The 13802-nt window shown below is 34.5% G+C and overlaps 1 protein-coding gene across 5 annotated transcripts; it reads left to right on the top strand.

Moving 5' to 3' along the window:
- The first annotated feature begins 266 nt into the window (after positions 1 to 266).
- LOC115974194 (phosphatidate phosphatase PAH2-like) lies at positions 267 to 12941 on the top strand. 5 transcript variants are annotated; one of them, XM_031094438.1, is made up of 13 exons: positions 267 to 407; positions 734 to 776; positions 1023 to 2338; positions 2540 to 3482; positions 4160 to 4467; positions 4604 to 4677; positions 7208 to 7292; positions 7786 to 7872; positions 7977 to 8049; positions 8593 to 8636; positions 9306 to 9434; positions 9522 to 9620; positions 9782 to 10779. In XM_031094438.1, the coding sequence occupies exons 3-13, from the start codon at positions 1127 to 1129 to the stop codon at positions 9872 to 9874; spliced, it is 3147 nt and encodes a 1048-aa protein (XP_030950298.1). In that variant the 5' UTR covers positions 267 to 407; positions 734 to 776; positions 1023 to 1126; the 3' UTR covers positions 9875 to 10779. The 5 variants fall into 5 exon arrangements, with proteins under 5 accessions (XP_030950298.1, XP_030950297.1, XP_030950300.1 ...); XM_031094440.1 differs by lacking the exon at positions 9782 to 10779 and adding exons at positions 10816 to 10952; positions 12591 to 12941 and having other exon boundaries at positions 268 to 2338; XM_031094441.1 differs by lacking the exon at positions 9782 to 10779 and adding exons at positions 10816 to 10952; positions 12591 to 12941 and having other exon boundaries at positions 269 to 2338; positions 2561 to 3482.
- Positions 12942 to 13802: the final 861 nt, after the last annotated feature.

Below are 13802 nucleotides of genomic sequence, written 5' to 3'. Positions count from 1 at the left end.
TTTGGTGAAAAATTCAATTTTGACATAAAATTTTTCATTTATATATAAATTGTTTATATAAAGTATTAATACATGTGCATTTTTATAAAAGTTAACTTTGTTAGTAGCAAATCCTTTCCCCCCAGTAAATAAATATCAAAGACATCGCAACGTCATCATAGAACTTAATTGGATGGAACATTTTGTTGGTCACACCTAATTCAAACTGGTTCTGAGTTCCACCTACCTAACTTTAAATAACTTCAAAAATCTCAAACATCCTATGACGTGTTACTCCCACCATGCATTGCATTGCAAGACTTTTCCAAATCCAACACATACACGCTGACACGCACACTCTCTCTCTCTCTCTCTCTCCGTATAGATCCTTACGAATCTATAAGCCATAGGCTTCTTCTTCTCTCCAGGTCAGTTTCATGACTCACACAGTTTCTCACACCCAATTTGCCGTTCATTTTTTTTTTCCTATTCTTAAGCTTAATTATTATCCTTTGAAATTTGAATGAGAAAAATATAAAAGGAATAATACCAGTCTATTGAAAAATGCGTTGTCATTTATTTTGATCAGCTGGGACACTCTATCTCAATGATGATGGGTTTAGCACATTCGAATAAATAAAAGCGAATATGCTTTTATTTTTGCTTGCTTGCCTTAACTGCTCTCTCTTCTTCTTGGCGGTTCGTTTTAACTATTTGGGTTTTGTTAGTTGTGAGCCTTTCTTCTTTTTCACAGGGTCATCTTTTAAAAAGTTAGAGAGAGACAGAGTCTGAACCAGGTTTAATTATTCTTTACTTAATTAATTACGTTTAGTTGTTGTATTATAATCCACGATCTTAGTCTCTTATATATCTTTAATCTTAAGTATTAATTGCTTTTGAGCCTAAAGTTGTGAAATTTTTGAGTTGTAATCAATTGGGTTTTCAAAAATGTATGATTTTGTGATCTGGGTACGTTGTAATTTTGAATCCTAGGATACTTTATTGAATAAAGGTGGGTTCTTAATTTTTTTTTTTTTTTAAAGCCTCACATATTTTTGTGGGGGTGCAATCAGATAGATTTGAAGTATGATTGGATTTTGAGATTTTGTTACTTGGGTTTGTTTGAGAAATCCGGAGTATTGAAAAGATGTATGCGGTGGGGAGGCTAGGTAGCTACATAACCAAAGTGTCTGGCCCATTTCATCCATTTGGTGGAGCTGTGGATATTATTGTAGTTGAACAGCAAGATGGGAGCTTTAAGTCCTCACCTTGGTATATCAGGTTTGGGAAATTTCAAGGGGTTTTGAAGTCTAAGGAGAAGGTGGTCAACATTGGTGTCAATGGAGTGGAAGCTAATTTCCACATGTATTTGGATCATAAAGGGGAGGCTTACTTTCTTAGAGAGGTAGATGTAGAAGAAGGGGAAATGGTGCCATTCTCATTGTCCTCTGGGGATGAGATAGATGGGGAATCCAAGACCAAGATTGATAGGCGGCCATTGAAGTCCAAAAGTTACAATTATGAAAATTCAGTTGATAAGATTGATGTGAGGAATGGGAAGGTTATGACAAGGTCTGGTTCACGGCGGTCACGGATGTTTGGGCTTGTTTTTGGACGGAGATCAAGGAAGGAGGAAGATGGGGATGCTGGTGCGGCAAGGGCTGACTCATTGAAGCGTGCTGAGATTGCGGCCGACCTCTTGGAGGTGAGGTGGTCTACTAATCTTGGTGGTAATAAATCGAGGAAAGATAAAGCTGAGAAAGATGTGCAGATCAATGATGGAAAAGGTCAGGTGAACTCATCTGTAGATAATAATGTGGAAAATGGTATGGACCAATGTGTGTTACATGAAGAAACTGGTTCCCACAATGAGCAAAAGGGGGACATTTCTGTCTCCAGCTTTGAGAATACACACAGTTTTGTTGATGAAACTAGAACGGAAGTGCCCTGCTTTGGCTCTCCAGAACAAGTTACTGAAAATTCCATGGCAGATGAAAATGTTTTGGAAGAGAAATGTGAGACGGTCTCTATGGTATCAAGAAAGATTGACGGGGATATCGAACATGATGAAAATGCAAAAGTTCAATATTCGATTCAGCTTGAAGAACTCCCTGGAAAGCATATTGATGAGGAACAGGTTTTAGGGGATGTTTTAACAGGCTGTGGAATTTCCCAGGAGGAGAGTGAAACAGATAGGGCTCAATCCTTTATCTATTGTGAAGCATCAGAGAGATTTATAGTGGCAATGAATGGTACCAGTGAACAAACTTCTGAAACAATGTACCTTGTTAGTGAAGAAGATGGGGAAGTCCACATTAATGCTGAAATGTTGCATCCAACAACTGAACTAGCATCCGAGGTAAAACCAACATCTGGTTTATAATTAATAAAGTAGTATTTGAACAAGATTAGGCTTTTTAGCATGTAAGCCTCATTGCAAATTATCTAATGGTACAAAGATAGTTGACAGCGAAAAACTGCTATGAACTAAAATAGAAATTACATCTCAATTAATTTTGTTTCTTGAATTGTTATAGACTTATAAGTTGTTGACACTGAGGTCTTAGAAGTTCTTTATCAGGATACAGTTACTCTTCAAGTTGCTGAAGATGATGAATTGCAGACAGAAACAGTGGAGGTTCCTGAGAATCATTCTCAACAACTGAATCCTTCTCATTCTTGCATACATCAATGCAATGTGATGGATCTTGAAGAGCCACTGACAGTTCCAGAAACCTATGCCCAAATGGTCACCCCAGACCAAACACTTGACCCAGCTGACAAAGTTGAGTCACAGACCATTTGCACCATTTCTAGTTTTAGTAACTCAGGTCATCAAGTTCAAGATGAAGAAGAGAAGAAGGATGAAGAATTAACTAGCAAGTTCCAATCTTCTTTGGAGTCTATTGGTGACTGTCTCCCTCCAAAATCAATAAGTACATTGTCATCAGCGAGTTCAGAGGAAGGTCAGTTTCCTTTCAATGACCTTGAAGAATTTCAAATTAGTGAGGTACAACACATGGAGTCAATATCTCCAGAGAATGTAGATAAAGAAAGCGCCTCATTTAGTCCTGATTCTCATGAAATCATTGAAGAAGTGAATGGGCAAGTCAATGAAAACAATGAGTCATATTCATCTTCTGAAAAGTTTGTTCAAGAGAATCCATGGACTGATCTTGAGATAGAAAAATCAAAGGTAACATCAGGCCCCATTATAATACCTAGAAGTCATAAGGTTTCTGGTATGGAAGTTGGGCGGCTGGTAGAATCATTGCCCAATTTGTGGTCTCACACTGAAAATCCAGATGCACATGATGTTCAGTGTCCTCTCAAACACTCACTGGACTCGAGATGCATATCCTTGAATTCAAAGATGCAGGGTAAAGATGATTCAAGCTGTATAAGGTCAGACAAAGATTCACAATTGGCTGGGGAACAATTAACTGCTGAGAACACCGAGATTTCAGGGGAGCCTATAAATGTACTTGCCATTCCTGCAGTTGGTAAGACAGATTGAATGTGCACTTGCATGGCATTTACATGTTGAGAAAAAAAATAAACAAATGACTTCATTTCAGTGCTTTGTCCAAATTCCCCAAAGAGTAATGAAAGTTTAATTTTTCCCCTTTTAAAAATGTAATTGAACTTATTCCATCTTATCACTCATAGTGTGTTCAAGGTGACATTATGGTATCAAAAAAAGAAAAGATATTATCTCCTTCTGTGATATCATTGTATCCAAAGTCCATATTGAAACAACTTAATTTCCATTTACAGAGTAATTCACTCCAAATAAAGACATTGCTATAATTGCAATGGAAAACAAATTGAACGATTTCATTTGATTTTTTGTATGTTCCATAAGCAGAAGATTAGAGAAAGTCACATGTATTGTGCTTCATGCAGAGAGATCTCTTTGCAAGCACTTTTTTTATGAAGGGATGGGGGGCTGATGCTGCTTCTCAAGCAATTGATGCTGAAAAATTGGATATAAATAAATTTACCTCTCTAGGACCTGGGGTTGTTAAGGATGATAGGCTTGTAGTCAAATTTGGTGGCTGATATTTCCCATGGGATGTGGCTGGTCATAATGTGTTAGGGATGGTTTTATTTGGAAATGAACAAATATTTGAGCCAAAAGGCATGATAGCTGTTGACCAAGTTGAAAAAACTCTTTCAGGAGATCCATCAAAATTCGGTGTATCCCCTGGTGGAAGCTGGGGGATTTGGTCCTCTTTTTTAAGGAGATCAAGATCCAGGAATGGTATGCAGCCAGCCACGAATGATGCCAGAGTTTCTGGTGCTGAGAATGCTTCAGAGAGCACCACCTGGAGGGATGGAGACAAAAATGTGCTTAAACCAAAGATGGTAAAAAGGATGTTGAGGGCAATCACTCCAACATCTGAGCAACTGGCATCCTTGAATTTGAAGGATGGAAAGAACACAGTAACCTTCACATTCTCCACTGCAATGCTGGGGAAACAGCAGGTTTTTTTGCATCTTTTGCTTGGAAATATCTTTTTCTAGCTGTAGTTTACTCCACACACACACATTATTATTATTATTGTTGTTGTTGTTATTTTCTATTTTCTGGGTGCTTATATGTACTCATGTTACTCTACAGGTTGATGCCAGAATATTTTTGTGGAAATGGAACACTCGTATAGTCATCTCAGATGTGGATGGGACAATTACAAAGTAAGGGTTTTCTCTTTCTGTTTAGTGAAATAGGGTTTTTCTTGTTGCCTTGTTTGTGAAAATGACTAAATTTGAAGTGCATGTTCTATGTTGTTTAGTTCAATTTCTTACATTCTTGTGATATTTTAGCAAATAAGAAAACTCTAGGGTATTTAATTGTAGCCAAATAAAATTAATATATATTACAGAACCAAAGCAGTGGAAATAGTTACTTTGAGATACTTATTATTGTAGTTATCCTAACTGAACAATCAAATCAGGAACAATGTTAAGGTGTATCTTCCTCTTCCCTAAATTAGTATTCCCCTTGTCATTTCTCCTTTAACAGCCTCATGGATGGATGAAAGAAGTAAAGTTACAGAATGGGATGGCGAAGGCCTCCAACGTAGACAACAAACGCCAGCTCCTTTTCTTGCTGTCCACTTTTTGAGCCTTCAGTTTATTTGGAGTAATAAAATACATCAATGTCATCCTAGCATGATGTGTTGCAATCTTAAGTTTATCAAACTTGGATTATTTTAGTTTCTCTCTCTTTACCCCTCCTTGCCTTCTTTCTTCACTTTTCTTTTTCTTGCCCCCTAATCAATTTCTGCAAATATGTTATCCTCCATAAAAGAGTAGCATACTGTAACTTGGTTATGCATTTAGTTTAATTCAATTGCGAAAAGAGTAGCATACTATTTTCTCTACTTTTAGAGGCATTGTTAGGTGTGTAAAAGTGTTTAGAGAAGGCTAATATATGTCATTTAGCTTTCATTCCCCCCCTTTTAAAGAAAGTTTGATACTAAGAGTGCTGGATTTAGGCATGGTTATCGCCAAATATTGGTAGACTACATTTAATAGACCTTTAGGAATTGGAAGGAAGTTAGGAAAGGCATGAACTCTTCATTTACCATATGTGGCTTTCCCTTGGTTCAACTGTCACTGTCAGTACTAGGAGTAAAATTATGTTCCTTCCAACTTATACAACTTATACAATCACCTATCCTAGACCTTGCAAAATTGGAGCTTTGTGCATTGGGCATGACCAATTTTTGTTCGCAAAATTTGGGACAAATTATAGCGTGACAGCCCTGGAATTGGTTTAGCAAGTCTAAAGAAGCTATTTTTCGTTAGGCATTGTAAGGGTGTGGAGCAAATAAGAGTCTGGGCGAAGTCATTTCATTGTAATGTTTTTTATAGGAGTTGGAAAAATGTCTACCCATGGGCAGTTTGGGTTTCCTTCATTCTGCAAAAGTTGGATTATTATTTCCTTCTTTTAATTTTGGCTCAGTAGAAACCCTTGTTGTTGATTCTAAGCATTGTGTAAGAATAAGGATGGTTTAAAATATTGCTGATGTATGGCAGTTGCTCATGATATAGTGGTAATGGTAATGGTAATGAGAAATGAGAAATCTATCTTAAAATATCAAATACGTTAGCTGATATATCAAACTTACTGGCAATATATGATATTAGATATATTGCAAAAAAATATATGAAAAACTCAAAAAAGGGTAAAACTGAGGTATTTCAGGTTTACAGCTGATATATTGGAAAGTATTGGAAACTTATCAGAAAATTTCAAAACAATAAAATAATGAAATCTGGCCTTTATGAAAATATCAGCTGATATCTCGGATACTGGTGAGATATAGTTTTGACGGGACCCTGCCAATATCACTGATGTTTTTGAAATTTAAAACCTTCAGACCAGGTTCAAAGAGGTCATTTGTATCAATGGGAGTAAGGATAGGCTAATAGCTTAGGTACTTTCCAACCTATTTTTTCATTCTTTTTACTATGCAAAGTTATAGTGACCTGTGGAACTTAGGAGCAGGGAGGATGTCATGCAATGGAAAGGAATGAAGAATTATGTAAAGACTATCATTAGGGTGTTGTTTGAGGAGGCGTTGAGATATCTAGTCTAGAGGCTGTTTTGGGTATCCTGCAAAGTGGCCTTTTATTTTCCCTTCCTTAAATTTTGAGTTATAGTTCATTAAACAATCTGTGTTGGTTGCGTGGTGGTTGGTAAAACATGGGTTATTACAATGGTTGCTTTTATGTATTAGGGAAGGAAAGATGGTGGCCCATCTGTTTATTTGTTTTTTTGTTTCAGAATTGTGTTCTTCTTTTTAGTATACTTGTTTTTAACCTGCCTATGTATTGGTTATTCTCTGGGATTAGTGTTGGATGTGAGTAGGATAAAGATTTGAGTGTGAAGTTTGGTTAAATTGACTGCATAATGGTAGTAACTTCCAGTATGGATGAAAGAATAATGTACAAAGCTATAAAGTGACAAAAGGTGAAGATGAAGATTTTTCTCTTTTCTTGTGTTTGTTGCATGCATATTTGTGCTAGAAGCATGAGCCGCATGATACCCTGCTCCCTTAGTATTTTTGTACATTTTGGTCAATGCTTTATAGTGTGTGTGGCTTTAGCATTATCTGGCTGATAAATTGAGCACTCTTTTGTTGAAAATCTTACTTTGATGAAGGCTGGGATTATTAGTGACATATCTGATTCCTCTTTTCTTGCATCGTTATTACAGATCGGATGTTCTGGGTCAGTTCATGCCTTTGGTTGGAGTTGATTGGTCACAAACAGGCGTTGCACATTTATATTCAGCTATTAAGGTTTGTTGCTTATGATGCTATGCATTAGAATACTTAGTATTGTTCAGATCATATACTAGTTGAAGTCAACATTTCATATTGCATTAATCACAAATTTCACATTAGGAAAATTCTTGTAGGGTTGGCTCCGAATAGTCCAACTGGTAGGCACATCTTTAGTCCTCCAAACTATTTAGTCTATGGTATCATCACCAACAAATGAAATGCAAGCTATTTGCTATAACCTGTCTTCCACCAAGATATTCAGTGTACAATTTTATCGTCCTACAAATGCAATTCATGTTATTGGTATAAAATGCTTTTTGTCTCATTATTCTTTGTGGCTTTTGAAAGCTTACTGTTCTGTTTTATGTTTTATTTCTTAATTTTTCCCATTTTGAGTTGTCTTTGGAAAAATAGAATGTATATAGTTTCTCTATGTTACCATGTCCAGCAACAACATAGTTGTACACAGAACTAAGTATTTTTTTCCCTTCTTTTCCATGTGTTGCAGGAAAATGGGTATCAATTACTTTTTCTTAGTGCACGTGCAATTTCACAGGCTTATCACACTAGACAATTTCTATTCAACCTTAAGCAGGTAACGCTTAAAGAAATTGAGGCTTGATTCTCTATTTGAGGTTGAAACATCCAAATCAAGAAAGTACCATTTTTATGTTTATTTTCTTGTTTTATTATGTACAGGATGGGAAGGCTTTACCGGATGGGCCTGTTGTTATTTCCCCTGATGGACTTTTTCCTTCTTTATATCGAGAAGGTAACTAGTGGTATATGCAATTTTTTTGAGGACATTAACAAGGGTTACTTCCATTTTGCAATCTATGCTGTGTATCATTCTCAAGCATCTTATTTGTCCCTTGGTATGCCCTGTACTAATCCTGATAACAAAATTTTCAGTCTGAACTGCCTTAAAGAATTAAGGTAATGTGACATCAGATTCTTAAACTGCTTAGCCCGTTAAGGGTGAATGCCGTTAGATTAAATTTTAGCGGGTGAGATCAGTTGTTTGTAGGTTGTACTAGATAGAATCAAGTCCAAATGGTGCTTCTTTAGAAAAGTTCCCTACATTATCAAAAGAAAAAAAATGATATCAGATTCTTCCTTATTACACAGATAAATAGCCATATTTAAATTTCTACTCACCAATTAGAATGTTTTTTCAGCCTATACATAGTTAATACTTCCTTCTCTATCACATTTTTGATTTCATATATCAATGCTTTGGGCATGTTAGAAGTTGCTGGCCACCAGTTATTTTCTTATTTTTAGTTGTGATCTGAGATCCTCTCTGTTTTCTCAGTTATCAGGCGGGCTCCTCATGAATTCAAGATCTCATGCCTAGAGGTTAGTCCCCTGCTGTTACTAATCTATTTTGACATATGCAACTTATTACTTCTCCTAATAATTCTTTTGTTATGTAATCCATTAACATCCTGAACTTTTCTGCTATTTGATTTTTAAATGTTTGGGCGTTTAGTAGAAATTGAGTCTATTGTGTCTAGGTTTAAAAAGGTCTTCTTAATTTCTTGGCAGAAGTAACTTGTTTAAGTCAAGGAGATTCTAGATTCTCCATGAATGCCCATTTCATTATTTTGTGAAACATGATACTATCTGAAAGACATTATGCTTGCTGATCAACTTTTGTGGAATGTCTATCAGGCTCTTGGTGCATGAAGTCATTTTATAGTTATGATAAGAAAATGTAGGTTCAGTGAGTCACATGATGGGTTTCAACTTCGTGTCATGTGTAAAGAAACAGCATGATGCATAGGATACCCTTTTTTACATTCTCACTTTAAATTTGGTCCTGAGCAGGGGCAACCCATGATCTATCTCATGGTATTATTTTCCTTAAAATTTCTAAAAACATGCTTATAATTGGGATCTGAAGCCTACCTGCACACTTAAGTAGACAGTTTGAGAGAGAGAGAGAGAGAGAGAGAGAGCATTTGTTGGATGGTTGACGAATCATCTAGTAGGCCTTTAATGAGCTTTTGTTCTCCTTTTTTCTAGGATATCAAGGCTCTGTTTCCTTCTGATTGCAATCCATTCTATGCTGGTTTTGGAAACCGAGATACTGATGAGTTCAGCTACGTTAAGGTTGGAATCCCAAAAGGAAAAATCTTCATTATTAATCCCAAGGTAATTTAATGCCTTCATGGTTTAAAAATAGCAATCTTAAACCTTTAATATTGTTATACCAAAGTTTCTAATATATTTGGTCTGCAGGGTGAGGTTGCTGTTAACCGTCGTGTTGATACCAGATCATATAGCACACTTCATGCTCTTGTGAATGGCATGTTTCCACCAATGTCCTCGTCTGAGCAGGTTTATCTTGCAATCCTTTTTCATGTGCATGTGTGTGTATATATATATGTGTGTGTATATATATATATATTAAGTATGACTCTTTTCTATTCTTAAAGTAGCAATCATTGAGGAGCACTTTTGAAAAGCAGTGAGTAAGAAATTGAACTAATCATATGCAGCTGCTCTACCCCTCTTTTCTTTTTCCTGCACCTGGAAATTTGCTCTTGGCACATTGGTTGCAGAAGGCAATGAGGTTCAGGAGTTCCTTGTAATATTTCTCTCATGTGAAAAGTAATCAATGCAGGAGCATAACCAAAAGTTATTTCAATATTTCATTTTAGATTTTCCGTGGATAATTTCATATTTTAACGTAGCTATTTGTTTAGTTTGGATTGATATTTGAGTTTGGTTAGGATTAGTTCATCATTATCCTTTGTTTAGGATTATCGGATTAGTATATGAAACTATTTAGGATTATCAGATTAGTATTTGAAATTGTTTAGGAGAGTTTATCCTTATCTTTGTAATTCCTGGAAGCTGCATATAAAGCTCCGGATGATTTCTTTTGTATGGTACAGACTATTATTATTATTATTATTGAGATTATTTGCAGAGATTGCATAGTATTTGTTTGGTGGTGATTCCAAACACCTTAGGTGGGAAGCCTAAGGTTCTTTAGTAGGACTAATCTAGGTTGGGAAGCCTAGGTTTTCCTACATCATAATCCTACTTTTTATTATGGTCTTGTTTTCAAATTTTTGGTCCTTCAGATGAGCAGTGAGTAAGAAATTGAACTCAGCATATCCAGCTGCTCTACCCCTGTTTTCTTTTTCCTGCACCTGGAAATTTGCTCTTGGCACATTGGTTGCAGAAGGCAATGAGGTTCAGGAGTTCCTTGTAATATTTCTCTCATGTGAAAAGTAATCCTACTTTTTATTATGGTCTTGATTTCAAATTTTCAGTCCTTCACACGAGTAGTGTATAAACTGAGTTAGATGTCAGCTCAAGTAACTGTACATGCCCATCCTCTACTTAACTAAGTCTTTGATGTGAAGGAATTGGATGTTAGCTTAAGTAACTTTACACGCCCAATCCTCACTGCATGGAAATTTTTTTTTTATAGTTTTCAGGTCTTGTTTTTTTATTTAATTTTTAATTTTTGTATTTGATGGAATACTGCATATTTTTTGGTTTTTAACTTCCCTGATTGCAGGAGGATTTTAATTCATGGAATTACTGGAGATTGCCACCTACTGTTATTGATATTTGAAGACATCAGTCACAGTTTTGCTTCACCTCTGATGTGGAGGTGGATTTGGTATTACAAATGGCAGTTCTGGAATTAATCTGGTAAACTATAATCTTACCTATGCATAAATTCTCAATAACTCAGGATGGAATTTTGGCTTTTCTTTTTAATATTTAGGGTAAATAACAAAATTGGTCCCTATCTTTTACGGCATATCTCAATTTGGTCTTTAATTTTTCAATTGTGTCAATTTGGTCCTTAACATTTTTAGTGTTGTGTCAATTTGGTTCTTATTGTTATCTATTGGATGGAAAAAAATGATGTGTTAAATGGAATAATAAAAAATTATGTTTGTTGCCACATCAACTGCCAATTGTATTGCCACATTAGATTATTTTATAATAAAAAAATCCAAATTAAAATATGCACACAGTATCATCTCACTAAAATATATTTCTCTTTCATTAGTCCTAGTCAATATCATCTCCATCTCTTTACCCAAAAAAAATCAACTTGCAATATTTTTTTTTTCTTTCAGTTTCTTAGCTGCCAAACACATCTAATCAAAGCACAAAGGACTTCTTAATATTTGTGTTTCCAAGTTTGTTTCATGTATAGCTCGGCTAGGATAAGAGCCTCTGAATTGGAAAAAATCAACAAGAAAAGAGCAAGAGAGAAAGGAGAACAGAGGCAAAAAACCGTAAAAGGTTGATATTATTGGTAATCCCATGGCTCTTTTTATAAAATTTCACCTGGGTTTTTTCCCAGAAGAGCCTCTAAATTGAAAAATAGCAAGAAAAGAGCAAGTGAAAAAGGACAACAGGAGCAAAAACCTTAAAATTTTGAAAATTTTCTGCTCAAATAACGATTGGATCTTTGCAAACTAGTTTCTTTCATAAATAGAGGACAACAGGCCGTGGCTTCTTCACCAATAATGATTGGATCTTTGCAAACTAGTTTCTTTCATAAATAGGAACTCGGTTGCTCTCAATTCTAATTCTACCAGAAAAAACATTGAATTGGGAAAGAACCTTTACAAATCTAAAAAACCTTTAGATCTATCAAACCCAAAACCAACCCAAAGGACTTCTTAACGAAAGTGTTTAATTTTAATTTGGGTTTTAGTTTTAATAATTTGATGTGGTAAATAGTGATACAATTAGCAGTTGATGTGGCATATGATAAATAATAATTTTTTATTATTCCATTTGACACATCAGATTTTTCAATCTAATAATAACAGCAGAGACTAAATTGACACGACATTGAAAATGTTAGGGACAAAATTGACAATCGAAAGGTTAGGGACTAAAGGATAGAGATCAACTTTGTAATTTACCCTAATATTTACTATCAAAATGGATTTTTCAAAATTAGAGATTCTCTCTTGGCATTATCCAAAAGGTTTTGTAAAACCAAAGCTTGTAATTTATTTTAGAATCACTTTTATAACAAGTATGTGGTACAAAACAAACTGAACAATCTATACAGGGAAAAGGCCTCTCATTTTGTGGGCAAGTGAAAACTAATCTAGTCCAGGGTCTGTTGCTAAGTTTAAATATGGTTAAGGGTGTCTGAAACTGCAAGACAATCATCATAAAACATGAGACAGTAAAGTCAGAGAAGTTCTAGAATTTTGCAACTGCATCTTTTTATTATGATCCTAAGTTATGTCTTGCTCAAAGTTTTTGCTTTTATCCTTTTCATTATTTAATATGCTTTGCTGACAAATCATACAGGTTATATGTGGCCAAGACTGATGGCAAAAGCTCCACTTTGTTCATACTTCACAGTTTTGCTTCACTGGCTGATTTATTGTCAATCTGAAAGTTATTTAAAAAAAAAAAAAATTCAATTGAGGAGTTGGATCTGGAACACCTTTATTCTTCTTGGTCCCACCCTCTTTTTGGTCTTTTGGTGAGGGGAGAGAGAGAGAGAGAGAGAGAGAGAGAGGAGTGGGGTTGTATATTTTGTTCATGTCATTTACTATCATTCCAATATGTAATTATATATTGAAATACCATTAGTTAGGCATATTTGAAACTCTAGTGTAAAAATTCTCTTCAAATGCAAATCATTTCTCACAATCAGTTCGTTGGTGATACCTTTTTTTTTTTTTTTTTTTTTGAAAGGTTCATTGGTGATACCTGTTTGTAGTTGATTACTTTATGTACATGTGACATGATCTTTTTCCCTTAACTTTTTCATAGAGGAAAAATATTATGCATAAGAAGAATGCGCATTTTACCAGGTCTACTTATGGTTCTCTTTAATGTTAGTTTTGTTTTTGCATTTTTAGCTTCTCACTTGGGACACGTTTGGTATATTGAATAGAGATTACGATAGGAATGATAGTTTTTATTATTGGGAATAAATTGTGTTGTAATGGAATAATTAAACATATTCATAAGTTTGGTTGAGTTGTAACATTAGAATAAAATTTAAGATATATTTAGGAAATATCTTACTCGTACAATTATATTTTCTAAAAAATAATATATATATATATATATATATTTTTTTTTTTAAATTTGAGAGAGATTGATTATTTTTGATGATTTTTATTTTCATAATTGTTATATACATATGAAAAGTTTGTTTATTTGGAAATATATTAATTTTAAAAATTATTACGCCTACTAAGAAATAACTATTACAACTCTATTAGAGAGGAATAATTATTCCTTGTTAAAACAAAAATTTTGAATTTGCTTTCCTGTTAACATAAACAATAAAAATTAATATTAAAAATTTCCAAAAAGCATAATTTTGTGTAAATTTCACATCAAAATTCATCATCCAAATGTGACACAAGAAATAGAATTTCATTTATGTATATAGAGATGCATTAAATAAAAATCTTATAAATAAATGAGACAATAAAATTATTAGTATTAGTATGAGGAATGTGTTAAATTATAGAAACAAAAATGAAAAAATAATGTGTAGAA

Source organism: Quercus lobata, chromosome 2, assembly GCF_001633185.2.
Source record: "Quercus lobata isolate SW786 chromosome 2, ValleyOak3.0 Primary Assembly, whole genome shotgun sequence".
NCBI classification, from domain to species: Eukaryota; Viridiplantae; Streptophyta; class Magnoliopsida; order Fagales; family Fagaceae; genus Quercus; species Quercus lobata.
The sequence above is the reverse complement of the archived record's forward strand: the minus strand, read 5'-3'. Positions and strand labels throughout refer to the sequence as shown.